The 15780-nt window shown below is 40.1% G+C and overlaps 1 protein-coding gene and 1 pseudogene across 2 annotated transcripts in view; one reads left to right on the forward strand and one right to left on the reverse strand.

Annotated features, from left to right (window-relative positions):
• LOC135344351 (dynein beta chain, ciliary-like) overlaps nucleotides 1-15780 on the forward strand; it is a 161637-nt pseudogene that overhangs the window by 37857 nt on the left and 108000 nt on the right.
• Nucleotides 3835-15780, reverse strand: part of LOC135344349 (ankyrin repeat domain-containing protein 17-like) — an 87237-nt gene continuing 75291 nt past the window's right edge. For both annotated transcript variants that reach the window (XM_064541555.1, XM_064541557.1), the window contains 9 exons: nucleotides 15115-15213; nucleotides 13991-14089; nucleotides 9381-9479; nucleotides 8020-8118; nucleotides 7815-7913; nucleotides 7437-7535; nucleotides 5143-5241; nucleotides 4892-4988; nucleotides 3835-4199 (listed from right to left, as the gene is read on the reverse strand). In XM_064541555.1, coding sequence (XP_064397625.1) covers nucleotides 4893-4988; nucleotides 5143-5241; nucleotides 7437-7535; nucleotides 7815-7913; nucleotides 8020-8118; nucleotides 9381-9479; nucleotides 13991-14089; nucleotides 15115-15213 — 789 coding nt within the window. In that variant the 3' untranslated portion in view covers nucleotides 3835-4199; nucleotide 4892. The remainder of the gene's footprint in view (nucleotides 4200-4891; nucleotides 4989-5142; nucleotides 5242-7436; nucleotides 7536-7814; nucleotides 7914-8019; nucleotides 8119-9380; nucleotides 9480-13990; nucleotides 14090-15114; nucleotides 15214-15780) is intronic.

Below are 15780 nucleotides of genomic sequence, written 5' to 3' on the forward strand. Positions count from 1 at the left end.
CCCTAGGTTCGATCAGCAGAGTCAAAACACCTGTTTCCTCCCTACAGGGTGTACTTGAGTCTTCCATCAAGATCACCAATGAGCCCCCCACTGGCATGCTGGCTAACCTCCACAAGGCTATGGACAACTTCACTCAGGTACATAAGTGTATTTAGGAACCACGGAAAAATCATTATGTCATCTGGGACCGTAAGCATAGTAGCTGGTTGTGACAGCCACGCAGAATGTAGACATGCACAAATCATGTTGCTTCGGTGGAGCATTACTGTAGTAATATTTATAGGAGACCCTAGAAATGTGCTCTCGTGAGAATGAGTTCAAGAGCCTACTCTTCTTGCTGGTATACTTTCATGCTGTACTGATTGAGAGGAGGACGTTCGATCCCCAAGGCTGGAATAGACCTTACCCCTTCACTACTGGTGATCTGACCATTAGCGTCAATGTGCTGTATAACTACTTGGAAGCCAATGCTAAGGTGTGTGTGTACATGTAGTAATGTACATGTAGTAATGGCTATGTGACCTGCATCTACAATTCATATTCTGCTCAAAACAGGTGTGCATAATTATTATGGTTGTCACTATAATAGTTTCATGATGCAATTCTAGACCCAAGATTTGTGATGAAAATATTCTATAGCCTGAGTAACTTGATGTTTTGTTCATAATTGGTTGTCGTTAATTCATGATCAGGTCCCATGGACTGACCTGCGTTACTTGTTTGGTGAGATCATGTATGGTGGTCACATCACTGTACGTCGATTGGGACAGGAGACTCTGCAAAACATACCTTGAAGTGTTCATGAAACCTGAGCAGGTGTGCTGGTGTTAAGTATTAAATTTTCTTCTGTGTATGTAAAGCTGCAAGTCTTTCGCATGGGTGTAGGTAGGGTCCTTAACTGGGAGCTAATCAGTATTTAGGACGCTTGTACGTAACTCATAAACTTTTTCTCAGCTTGATGGTGAGCTTCTGCTGGCCCCTGGCTTTGCCACCCCACCCAACCTCGACTACATTGGCTACCACAAGTACATTTCTGAAAACCTTCCTCCCGAGAGCCCCTACCTCTATGGCATGCACTCCAATGCGGAGATTGGTTTCCTCACAACCACATCTGAGAATCTTTTCCGCACTGTGTTGGAGATGCAACCTAGGGACTCATCCGGGGCTGGTGCCTCTGGTACCACTAGAGAGGAAAAGGTGTTTTGAGGTGCACTGTGTATTTTTGTCATTCTCACAAGATGCATTTTATTATCACTAACAAGCATTAAAAATAGTCTGTGGTGTGTCCAGCGCTAGAATCAGGGGATTTAAAACGATTTTACCGAACAATCGCTTGTTAGATTGAATTTGCAAACTGCAAACTAAATCTCTTTGTATAATTGTGTGTTTGTGTTTGGTGCTACAATTAATATTACTATACAAATACTATTACACGCAGTAATAGGCGTGGCCACACTATTTAAGGGTTGTATAGCCAACATTTATTTGCTCGCATGAGCCCCTTTTTTCTCTGAGCACCCCACTATACAGGCTTTTCTAGAAACGCTCCTGATAGTGTCTAGTCAGTTTCTCGGTTTAATCTGTATGCACTATTTAGGTGAAGTCGTTACTTGACGAGTGTCTCGAGAAACTTCCTGATAGCTTCAATATGACTGACTTACATGGCAAAGCAGAGGATAAGACACCGTATGTGCTGGTGGCACTACAAGAGTGTGAGAGAATGAACACGCTCAGACAAAACGAGCCTACCCTTCGATGAATGGTCTCGCTGCTTGGTACGTCGATCTCGGTCAAAGAATCCGCGAATTGGATAGTTGGGTGTCAGATTTTGGCATGCCTTCATGTATCTGGCTAGCCGGGTTCTTCAATCCTCAGTCCTTCCTCACGGCTATTATGCAATCTATTGCTCGCAAGAACGAGTCGCCTCTAGACAAAATGTGCCTACAATGTGACGTCACAAAAAAGAATCGTGATGATTTCAGCAGCCCCCCTCGCGAAGGCTCATATGTACATGGGCTGTTTATGGAGGGAGCTCGTTGGGACACGCAAACCAGTCTGATTCAGGAGAAAGAGCTGACACCGAAAATGCCTGTCATCTTCATTAAAGCTATCCCAATTGATAAACAAGATGTTACCAGTGTCCTGTATATAAGACACGTATGAGAGGGCCTACTTACGTATGGACGTTCAACCTCAAGACCAAGGAATCTCCATCCAAGTGGGTCATTGCTGGAGTATGTCTACTCCTGAGTATCTAAACGCTCCTATCTAAACGCTCCATATATACCATACCACGCAAATATGAACTTTGGAACATATTAATACCGTAGTGACACTACGTAACTACGTATGTAGCTACCCGATCATTTATTGACTAAAAATTATACTCTTAATTCAAAAACTGCTGAAGGTCAGTTGTAATTATATATGACTTCTATAACTGCACTGTGGTGCGCTAAACAACGTTATCAACCATTAAGTACCATAACTCAATGGGGATATACCGTATAGCGCGAAATTTTCGAGGCACTTATATTTCGTGGATTGGCCTCTAAAAGCCATTTCGTTGCACAATGTTCGCGGAATGACTGCTTACCGGAAGCCACTCCTTTAAATCTTGCACGTTATAGCAGGTAAAGAACGATTTTCGTGGACTTAATTTTCGTGTAGGATTGCTAACCCACGAAATCCACGAAAATTAAGCCCCTCGAAAATTTCGCGCTATACGGTACTTAGCAGGTATAATACTTTTATCAGGGCACACTTTTTTATTAGCAGGTATATAACATTTTTCGATTAGAAAGTACGTATAACTAAAATGTTTTGTGAGTACACGATTTTAATCCCCTTCACAAGCTCAACACGTGCAAAATGTACTTGTTCTATTCTACTACTGTACAGGGCGAAATTTTTGAGGCACTTACAATTAAATTTTGTAAATTGGCCTCTAAATCATTTCGTTGAATGAATTTCGTGGGTTGACTGCTAACTGGAAGCACTCCCAGACCACGCCTTTAATTGTTCACATTCATGAATTAATTTTCGTATGATTACTAACCCACGATAACAGCGAAAATTAAGCCCCTCCTTCCGTGCGACGCCCGTCTACATTCCCACATGTGCTAGAATCAGGTATATATATAGCACAATTATTTGCATGCATGGAGGATTGCAAAAAAGGGTAACGGTTTTCCGCTACATCAATTCAATGTTTAATGAATGTATGTCCTCAATGACAACTTACCCCCCTATTTAATTATACATGCATGTACATGTAGAATGCCGTTAATTTGTAACCACGTTCACAGTTTATCTATCGCTATACCGGTACTTAAGCTTCAAAAACGCATTCTCTTTTATGCACTCTTAGCCTCTTAGGACCCTGGATGCATATATATTCTAACACCCCCAAAATTCTTTATTACCGACGGTGTATAACGATTATAGTGGATCGAGAGTCTTAATTTTCGTGTGTATTATTTCTGCATTACAAGTCAACAATTCAACAATTTTTTTATGTAGTCATGTATATTCAAGTTCTTTGCACAAAAGGTATCATACTATAGGGGAAAACCAAAATTAGTATATAGCCAAACTAGGCTACAAATTAAAGGTTGTCCGTAGTTATGTATCGTCATTATTTTTCTGTCGATAATTATAAATACTGTGATTTGTACTTGCACGTATACTATATAGGAGAGGCCGATTTCTTAAGACGACTTTTAAAGGACAATGATATAAAGAAAGACATACTACTATAGAACTCCGTAATGGTATACTTACAAAAAAAGAGGATAAGTTTTTGGCAAGAGTGTTTGAACAAGCAGCGGTAAATAGAACTTCATACAACAATAGAGAACAACTGACAAAACTGATCATGCATGCAGGGTATAGTCTGGTACTAGTTTACAACAAATAACTATAACTTCAGAACAAAAACTTTTGAGGGAGACTCTGCTCCAGGAAACTCTAAAGACTAATAAACATTCCTTAACAAAAACCATGGTAACTAAACAACTAATTATAACCACGTGCACAGTAATTAAGTCTAAAACAATAACTATAATACAAGTGACCACGCAAACGTACATGTGCATGGACAAAAAAGTGGTAAAATTAACAGCACAACACAATAATAAAAATTCCACAATTGAAACATGTGCCCATTTTCAGCTCAACACAGCATACTGTACCCCGTCCTGCAGAAAAGAAAACTGGGATTTGAGATGTAAAATCTATAGCACTTCTCCTCAAATTATACTACTGTAAAAAGTGCGAAATTTTAAAGGAATGGTTGAATCAATTCCGTCCGTGGGTTGACTGCTTACTACTAATAACATTTTTATACAGGCAGCAGCAGCATCTTGAATAATATTATTGTGTAAACTTCGTATGTATTTTTCATGCGCAGAGTGGCTCTAAAGAGATATATCATTGTTATAGCAAGATTTATATAAAGTTCCTTAAGCATAAAAATAATCTGACAAGAAAGAGGTTGCAATCCACTAGCTGTTATATAGTTAAGAAAAAACGAGATCTAGAGGACACATTAATTTTATTGTGACCAAATTATATTATTCAATTATATTATTCAAGCCACAAAACAGGCTTGAATATAATATAATTATTGGGAATGAAAGAGCAATGTTGAATGAATAGTAATCTCAGGACTATAGTAATCTCAGGGCTACTCCCAGACCATGCCTTCCATCTTGTAGCTAATTAACAAAATATTTTCGATTAGGATTGCTAACCCATGAAAACAGTGAAAATTTCACGGTATGCCACAAACAAAACCTTTTACTATAGTGAAAAGTCGGAAACGTGAGAAAGTGTACTTATCTTTGGTGTAACTAATTATAAACAATGTAGTTCTGACCATCACACTGACCTCATATTTGAGATTGATCAGCTCCCTTTGAGAGGAGTAGCTCAACAATGGAGGAGTGATCATTCATTGTAGCGTACATCAATGGAGTACCTCCAACCTAAAATAATAATTATACATGATTGTAGCGAATGAAAACGTGTTCACACACTTACATTAACATGTGCAAACCTTATTTCTCAAGGCAGCCAATTTTTTTTATTTTTATTTTGAATTTAAGAAGCTACGTAGAGGCAATTGCAAATATAACTCACATTGTCCTGACAGTTGACTTGAGCCCCTACAGAAACCAGTAGTTCTACAACACTTAGATGGCCTTCTTGAGAAGCTATCTCGAGAGGAGTGAAGCCATACTGAAAACAGATTGGAAAAAATATTCACAGACAAATTTTCAATACAAATTTGTACATCACACGTACTTAGTGTTTCCCCCACACGCTAAGTAGGCCTGTGCCAAACATTCAAATTTTTTACCTATTATTCGCACCTATTAATAATTAACACCTATTATTCAACATACACAGCAGCGAAATAGTACCAAAAATGTAGTTCAACATTGCATGATTGGACTACAATTAATTTACTGCCGTGTAAAATGTGGGCGTGTTGTGAGCTACTGCGCATGTGCAATTCAATGAATATCATTAAACTATTTTCACAGTGCCTATTATTCAAAAGACTGCCTATTATTCAAAAAATTATTCTGGAATATTACTTTGGCAAGGCCTAACGCTAAGCCCAGCCCTATTTGAATCTGTATACATGTAAGTCTTGTGTGTGCAGTGTTGATAAGCTAATTGAATTTGGGGAAATTCCTGCATGCATGGGCACTGTACAGATTCTCTCTATTGTGGTCACACAATATTGTGCCACGTACTGCATGTGTTGAGGACATTGAGAAGTCAAGCTGTGTGCATGCCAAATAAATAGCCCTCCTTCGCAGGCCCTCTTTTTTCTGTTCACTTTCTAAGGGATTAATAAAGAAAGAAGGAAGAGACAAAGAAAAAGGAGAGCCTGCATGCCTTGCTAAGCTGCGTGACGGTAGACAAGTGAAGGTGGGCAGTCACTAGCAGGGCGGAGCCTGGCAAGGCCAAAAGCTACAGCATGCCTACGCATATTGCTGACTTTCACATAAAGTACACTAGAATCAAGTCTGGAGACATCGTAGACGAGGGCTTAATTACCTATTACCTACAGTAAATAATAGTTAGACACTGTTTACTTTGGGCTTCTACATCACGTAGAAACCTCCTAAACAGTGCACATAAGCATAATATTATTATATCATAGCAACCATGAATCTCTATAGCCAATTATCATATTTGCTACATGATTGTCTGAGTGAAGTACCGTATAGCGGGACATTTTCGCTCAGCAGAAATGTTTTATGAGTTCTAATAATTATATTCGCGTTTCTATGCCAGGAAACCACACCCACCAATAACTTTATATGTGAAATACCGCTGCGTGGGAGTTTAATTATATTGCATGCAGTTATAATTTTCGCATCTTCTGTCTACCCTCGAAAAACGCGAAATTTTGCACCTCACGAAAATTTCCTGCTGTACGGTACATGATTGTCAAAGTGAAGTACAGTGGAACCTCTATTAACGACCACCTCCGAAGAGCAACAACACGCTATATAACGGCCAAGAGCTCAGGTCCAGACTAAAATGACTTCAATGTAAAGCAACCTCTCTTGGGAGCGGCCACCTCTCATACAAACTTTGAAAAGGCTGTAGAGACAAGCAACAGCTAGGTTTTCACGATTGTGCAAAATAATGCTATATAAATTATCTCAACAATAATTTTCTGCTAATTCTGAGTGTGGCTGTCCATTCTGGGAGGTTATTTTCCATTGCTAAAGCTGATCAGGGGACTAGAAAGCTGCTCGTTATACGGAGGTGGCCGCTCCTGAAAGGTTGCTTTACATATTGAAGTCATTGTTCAATCCGGACATGTGCTCTTGGTTATTATATAGCGTGTGGTTGCTCTTGGGAGGTGGTTCGCTAATGGAGGTTCCATTTTGCACTGTACCTTTAATTACTCAACCAGATTTCAGGGAAAAAACTTTTCTGAGTTCAGAACGGACCCCACTTGACTACAGAATAGATATTATTACAGCAGTATAGGTATATAGTCCACTCTAGTCTTTCATACTCCACTACTGCTGACAAAGGTTTCATGAAGTCTACTTTATACTTAGATCATAAAATTATGATAAATTCGCTCTAAGTACTGTGTGGGAGGAGAGTTATTGCGGTGTACTCTCGCCCGCACTCATAAAATGTTGTCTATACGTCAGTGGGGGAGTCAGTGAGGGATCACGCGACTTATCAAGGCAGGTTCTTCTTTTTCTTTGTCGCTTCCTTCTAAATTATTTGTTCTCCAATTCTCCTCTTAATAACAGAAAAAGGAGGGCCTGCCAAGGAGGCTAACAATAACAAACATAGCAGGAATTTTATCTACTGCCCTCTCTCCCTAGCCATAGTCTGGCCACCCTGTTTGAACTTTACACTGGGGGAAACACTGCACGAAATCAACCCACTGTGTTTGGCAGGTCAACAATGGCTCCAGCAGTGATCAAATGGTGAGCGATATCTTTGTGTCCCTTGAAGCTGGCTGTCCAGAGAGCAGTCTCTCCGTCCTATAATAGTATATGTATACGTTGTAATGCGATCACGTATCATCTCACTGACACATGCAGAGTGTGACAAATATGCACTTGTTAGGCACAGCGGTGTTGTTTGACGGTGAATTTATACTCTCAACAACAGAATTTGAATATAAAGTGCATATGGACAAACTCAGATATTTTTTTTATTAACGAGACAACATTGTGTCTAGCATATGAAATCAGAGAGGATGGCTGCTGTATATGGTTATCACAAACTAAAGGACACTCCAAAGTGTCTAGAGCACTTACTTGTTCTTGTATATGAACATCTGCTCCACTGTCAAGGAGTTGCTGCACTATCTTAAGATGTCCTTTACGACTAGCACAGTAGAGAGCAGTAGCACCTTCCTGTTAACCAGTGCAGTGTATTGGCAATTATACAGACAGAGGGACAGAGTGAACGATAATTATGATTATACGCAATATGCAAATATGCCAAAATACCAACACTCACATTGTCCTGACTGTTGACTTGAGCCCCCACAAAAAGCAGAGCCAACACAACACTGAGATGGCCTTCTTGAGCAGCTGCCATGAGAGGAGTGGTACCATTCTGTAAGAAAAGGGGAAGCTGTTATTATAATAGCAGTTCTTTATCTAGGACTGGAACCACTGTAGCTTTTAGCAATTTACAATTTTCACTTATATCTTTGCATGGAAAGATCTAATCTAGAAAATGACTGCACAACTGAATTCTAATTGCTATTCTTGTGGTATGACATTTGAATGCAGGGATACAACATAGTCATTTTAAAAATTGAACTAAGCGTGACTGACTATAAGTATAAGATATTATTAACCATGGTACTGACAGGTAGTGGAGGATATTATGGATGCATATACCCTCCGAGTATAGGTGTGGTATATCTGGCAGCACTATAAAAGGACCTCCCACTAGCAACAATTCAACCCACGATGCAGACTGCAAAACGAGCAAGCCAGATTTTGCAGCCATCAAAGAGCTAGTTGAGCAACACGTTGACACCTACAGATACTCAAGAGCCTCCTTGGTCCAAGAGTTGGCCATTCGACGTCCTTTACTGGAGTTGCAAGCTCTTCTTGTGTCTAAACTATGCCCATGGACCGACCCATGGCTTAGCCATCTTGTTGGAGAGCAGCTTCCGTGTTTCTGCTGTCGCTTTGAAGTCTTAGTACCATCAAGCATGGCTCCTTTCTCTTGCTACTTTCCAAAAAACTAAAAAAAAAACTTGAAAACTGTGCATGCCTGGGGGGCTGTATGTTATTTCTGTATATACAAAATTAGCTGTTGACCAATGAGTGGTGACGTAAGTGTGGTATAATTATACGTATTAAGACTGGTAACAACTAAATAATAATAAATTATAGAGCCAACAGCGGGGAGGGAGGAGGTGTACATGGCCAACTTAATAAATAAATGTTGGGCAAATTAGTATATAGAAGTGAAGAATTAAGTTGAAATGTGCTGTCCTGATGAAAAAAACTGTGCACAAAGTAACGTGACATCCTGTCAATTGCACGTAAGCAACTCGCAATTGATAACGTTACTTCCAACGTATAATTATGTTTGCACTACTTGTGTTACCAGGAGTACATGAATATTCAGTAGTATTCATGTACTCCTGGTGTTACTTTGAATGCATATAATTATAATTACGTACATGTATGCATGTTAGCTAGCTTTCTGGCTGTATGGGACATGTACATATTACGTAAAATGTGTAAGCTACAAGAGATAAGTCAGTGACACCATTCTGAAAAAGGGGTACCAGGATGATTAGACAGTGTTCCAGTGACACTTTCTATAATTATGACATACAGCTGATATGAACCCACCGTGTTTGGTAGGTCAACAATGGCTCCAGCAGCGATCAAATGGTGAGCAACATCTGTCCGTCCATTGAAGCTGGCTGCCCAGAAAGCTGTCTCTCCGTCCTATTTATAGATTGTATATACGTATAATTATGATCATTACAGCATCATTTCATCAAATTAATATGTGGTGGAACCTCCATTAACGACCACCTCCGATAGACATGAATAATATTAGAATAACGGAACATTATTTGTAGGAAATTGTCTCAGGTTGCTTTATTTTGAGTGCTATAATTATAGTGACGCCACGTAGGATTTTAAGAACGTGTTGTAGTGAGTATAATTGTTACTTGTGTGCAGTAACAGAGCTGATTCTCATGGGGCTAACCATTCATAGATAAACGAGGGATAGCAACGCCTCACGTTATGCTAGGTAAATGCAGTGTGTGACGTCACACCCTCTGCATGGTTGGAGGCTTGTTGCACTCAAGGATGTACACACTAGCTGCTCAATTTTCTCAGAGGGGCAATCTTTATGGATCCATTTTGAGTACACACGCCCAATTTTGCTCCTTAAACGCAACTAGCCTCATCCAACGGAAGTGCTGGGCATTGCCTATTCGTTTATCTGTGGTTTTATGGAGGTTCCTTTGTACATACATACTAATAGTTAGTAGGCACTGCAGTGTTGTTTCATGGTGAGCTGGTGCCTTTTAGTCAAGAGAGTAAATAAAGCCAATTTTGCTCCAATCGCTATACACATACAAGCCAGCCATTTATAGCATTATAGCTTGTTTTCAAGCTGTTTTGTGTTTTCCTCGGCCAATCCTAGCATATATACCGGTCAGGAACTTAGGTTCGGATTAAAACTACAAATACTTTTATCTTTTCAAGAACGGCCACCTCTCTGTATAACCATAAATACACGAAAGAGAGGGATAGGCAACGCCCCACGTAATGCTAGGTAAATGCAGTGTGTGACGTCACACCTTCTGCATGGTTGGAGGCTTGTTGCGCCTAAAAAAGTACACACTGCTCGATCCTTATATCTGCTTATAGTTTTCTCGTAGGGGGCCTAAAAGCAAAGCGATCAGGCATCATGCACATACATACACCCAATACTATAGCTACAGCTGCTATGTTAGCATTCTTCTTTCAGCTTGATTTGTGTGAAAAAACACCAAATTGTAAGTGTACCTATCTCTGACATAATAGGTTTCACAGAATTAATTATAACTGCATGGAACAAAGCGTATTTCCCAGCTCATAATGCAGTGAAATAGTGGCAGCAACATGGAATGTTTGTCCAAAGTCCAGTACCTCTGTTGCTCTTACTGTATATATGGTAATCTAGTTTGAAGTGCTCTAAGACACAGGTTATAGGTATTAGAAAGTGGAACACAAGTATTTTTCTCTGTCTTGTGTGATCGAAGATATGGCATGCATTTAAAGGACTTGGGACCAGACTTGTTATGGCTTGTAGAGAGTACTGACATCCCTTTTTGATATACTACCTCTCAACAAAGACCACTGCTCTATACGTAATAATTATTAATAATAGAATGCAGTGTTTATCAGTCTCTTAATGTTCATGTTTTCTGATGCTTTGATGCATCGGTGCAGACTGTCTGATACTCTTCTGATACACTAGGCAGGCCTTCATACAAAACAAATTGATAGGGGAGCTAGGGCAAAATCAACATTTCAGAAAAATGGGGGGGGAGGGCGAGGCTTTTAATCATGTACGACCATCTAGGGGGGGGGGGTCTGGGGGCATGCCCTCCTCGGACATTTTTGTATTTAGACTGTTGTATATCACATCTGGTGCATTCTTAGGAACTGTGGTGTCAGTGTTAGGGTTATTATGGTTTATTAGTATTGTGGAATGTAATAGAAGAATAGCAGTTTAGCTTCGAAAGAACTCATTATTATTGGGGTGAGCGAAGCGAGTCCCTTAGTTAGTCATGCACGTGGTCCGGGTGGTGTATGTATGTATGTCGTGGACCAGCAGACCAGCATGGACCGCCATACGATATTTGCTTTTGGGACTGGTGATCCTTACCAATTTCTACTTGAGTCGATAGAAGAGAATAGTCTAGCAACAACGAAACAAGAAAGATTAGCAAGAAGGAGGGAGCGAGAGCGACACGCAAGATCCCAAAAACAGCTGAAAAAAGGGAAATTAGACTTGCTAGACGCAGAGAAAGAAGGAGTGAAGGTAACCAAGTCAGAGGGTTCTGCTACCATAAGCATTTGCTTGTTGTAGAAACTCAACAGGCAGAAATAGATGCCAATAGAGTCACCCAAACATTATTAAGCATTAGTGTTCATTATATACAGAGGCCAGACATGCAAGCACGCCTACAACAAATAGCAGAAAGTGGCCAAACATTATTAAATGTTCATTACAGAGACTCCAGAGACCACACAGGCATGCTTAGAACAACACAGGCAGAGGAATACAGACATCATGAATCCAGATATGCCTCTTTTCGAACAATCTGCTGTTCAATCCAAGATGCTGAGGAGATGCTGAGATATCTGCAGTTATGCCAATAATGTCCATCTATCGATTATCACTTGGGCAATAAAGCCCTGCTAAGTATGATAAAAAGCAAGCACACGCTATTTAGCCTTCAAACGGGTTGCTGGTTGTTACCGTTTTCTTGTCTGTTCCCTACGACATTTTAATTAAGCGCACTTATTTTACTGGAAGTAGGCGCGTATTCCACAGAAAGTGGACGGCATTATTCTAGAGGAAGTGAAAAAAATTCACAGGAGGTCGCAAAAGATGGAATGAAATGCTTAGTGAAAGTGACAAGAAGATACAATAAAAAAAAAGGAAGCATCGAATTCACTTTAGCAGTCGTTTGACACTTTCTGTTGAGTTTTTCAAGGTTGAGGTTTTTATTGCCCAGGTGACTGCGCATGCAAATGATAACTTGCCTCTGGCTATTATACTAGGAGTACGCATGCCTGCACATGGTATGTTATGGACCTAATCGACACTTGGGGGCAAGGGAGAGTCTCCCTGATTAACCGTTGTAACTATCTTGTATCGTTCATTTATTTTATCCCTTTTTCTCTGAGAGACTAATGTGCATGTAGGTCATAATACTTTGGTCTGCTTGTTGGTGTGGTATCGCCCCATGCCAAAGAAAATTAGCAGCTGGTAGATCCAATATGCAAAGCGTGATAGAAATTACACAAATTCCCTAATGCTTTGTGATTACCCCGAAAGTATTAGTTGTTTATCAAGTGAAGGTAAGGATTATGTGTGCATGAATGTGTGTACTCTCACAATTAGCTAAACTTACTGAAGAAGCACCGCGGCAAGCTACACAACATAAAGCTGAATGACACGCATGATAAACAATTTTGCATCTGGCTATTAATCACAGGGAATTTTGAAGAGTGGAGAGTGGGAAATGATCGCTCATGATTTTTAAAGATAGAGCACATTCTTCATTTGAGACAAGAAAAAAAGACAAAAAAGTGATCGAGGCGCAAATGATTTCCGAGGCCACTACCGTTTTTCCAATCCCTCCCTATATGATACAACTAACCTAGCTGATTACATACCGTATAGCGGGTATAATTATTTCGAGGGTATAAATTTTCACGGATGGACCTCTACAAAGGATTTCGCGGAGTTTATTTTCGTGGTGGTCTGAGTTCCAGCCTTTTGGCGTATGCGCACATCAACATGCAGCTGTATACCTCCACACCGTTAGCCTCGAATCCAGGCCTAGCCTAATACAATCGGTGAGGCACTATGTCCTCCACCTCTAGCAGAATGTTTGCTGTGCAGGCCATGGTCAGGGGATACCACCAGTACAAAACAATCTGGGCGTAGACTTAGAGCAAGCTAGCTGGCTATACCGGCGTCCTTGTCTCTTGATTCCTTTTTTCTTTCCTCTTATTGTCGATAGGTGTGGTCAATAATACTAAACACGCCTACTATTCAATAAGATACATTTTCGTGGGTATAAATTTCGCGGTACAGGCTCAATCCGCGAACATTTATACCTTCGAAATAATTATACCCGCTATACGGTAGAAAAATAATCTACAGGAAGCGTACTAAAGACGCAATGAAAGGGACAAGAAAACATTAAAATGTAAATAGTTTGTTCTTTCCATGCATGCATTGCTTTTTTCCGGTTGGGCATGGGCGGGGGGGGCCAGGAAGCATCGAATTTAGAGCGATTTTCATTAAGCTAGATGTCGCTCAGACTTCCATGTTTTGATGAGCTTCATCTGGGAAAAGCTTTGCTCTATCCCAATGCATTATAGCCTTTCAGGAATAAACAAATACTTATAGGGAATTGGAATTGACGTAGCGTAGCCTCGAGCTACTATGTGCGTACCTCAGGGCCACCGTATTTATGGCAGTCTAGCCTGCACAAATCAAACATAGATTACAAGATCTTGTACCAAACATGTCTGCATGGGAGAGGGAATTATATACCGTATAGCGGGTAATTTTCGTGGGGCAAAATATTCGTGGTTTTCGTGGTTAGAGGTCTGACCACGAATGAAGCGGCATTGCCTACCTTTACATGCAGTGCAAGCAGCTACCACGAAAATATTACCCACGAAATCTCTCAATATTCAAACTCATTGCTTACTTTATTCTGACTGTTAACTTGAGCCCCCTCAGAAACCAATAGTTCCACAATGCTGAGATGGCCTTCTTGAGCAGCTGCCATGAGAGGAGTGAAACCATCCTGAAAATGGAGTTTACCAAGATTATCACGGTCAGTATTCGGGTGCTCATACCATTATGTATACCGTGCCTTTGCAAAAATGCGCCCACCTAACTTTATATGAAGGTTTGGGGAGGGCATGGCCAAACTAGCTAGTGATAATAAACAAAAACTATCGGTATGAAAGCACTGCGGGTGCTGATGCCTCGGTGGAGGTGCCGAAGCTGCTACTATTCACACATTATAATAATTATCATAATGCATTAATTAATTTTACTGCATGCGCATGCAGGCAGAATCCAGGATCACAAGGAAACTCTAGGAGTGGGTAATGATCGACCGTGATTAAAATTGTTGTTAAAAACGATTGATGCAAAAAGTTCATTGATAACTGCATCATTCTCACAATAGCTATACAGTAGAACCTCGCTAATTCCGAATAGAGCGGGACCAGATCCCATCTGAATACATGAAATTTCCGGATTAACAGATGTCATTAATTGATTATGAATATCATTAACGAAGACACTTTTGTACATGTATTAGAAGGGAAGCTGCTATAGCTAGAATAGTTTTTATCTCTCCAATACAGTGAGTCTTGTGAGCTCTCTCTTCGTTTTCTTTGCAGTGGCCATTGTCTTGAGCAGTTCATCAATAAAATTATTGCTGATTCAGCTAAGCAATTTACGTTGCGCATGCGCAGTAATCCATTCTACTGACAGCCTCTCCTCTTTTTCAGTTTGCCACTTTGTCCGGATTTGCGAGATTTCGGATTAAAGGGGTCCGAATTAGCGAGGTTCTACTGTATAGCGTTTTAGTGCAGTTCCAACAGAAGGAAAGTCAATTTTTATCTTCCAATTAAAAACGAGGCTAAACTATATATAGTAACACACCAACTGAATTTGAATAGTCACTGAATTAAAGAGGCAAACTTAGACAATAATTTATCGTGTCTATATAGTTTTATAATTATAGCTGTACATCACCGATACATTTTCTCCACGTAATTATTTTAAACTACATGTATGCACAAACTCATTGCTTACTTTATTCTGACTGTTGACTTGAGCCCCCTCAGAAACCAGTAGTTCCACAATACTGAGATGGCCTTCTTGAGCAGCTGCCATGAGAGGAGTGAAACCATCCTGAAAATGGAGTGTACCAAGATTATCACGGTCAGTATTCGGGTGCTCATACCATTATGTATACCGTGCCTTTGCAAAAATGCGCCCACCTAACTTTATATGAAGGTTTAGGGAGGGCATGGCCAAACTAGCTAGAGATAATAAACAAAAACTATCGATATGAAAGCACTGCGGGTGCTGATGCCTCGGTGGAGGTGCCGAAGCTGCTACTATACACACATTATAATAATTATCATGATGCATTAATTAATTTTGCTGCATGCGCATGCAGGCAGAATCCAGAATCACAAGGAAACTCTAGGAGTGGGTAAATGATCGACCATGGTTAAAATTGTTGTTAAAAACGATTGATGCAAAAAGTTCATTGATAACTGCATCATTCTCACAATAGCTATACAGTAGAACCTCGCTAATCCCGAATAGAGCGGGACCAGACCCCATCCGAATACATGAAATTTCCCGATTAACAGATGTCATTAATTGATTTGTACATGTATTATGACATTCGAAGGGAAGCTGCTATATAGCTAGAAAATAGTCTTTATCTCTCCAATACAGTGAGTCTTG

This window comes from Halichondria panicea, chromosome 11, assembly GCF_963675165.1.
Source record: "Halichondria panicea chromosome 11, odHalPani1.1, whole genome shotgun sequence".
Lineage (NCBI taxonomy): Eukaryota > Metazoa > Porifera > Demospongiae > Suberitida > Halichondriidae > Halichondria > Halichondria panicea.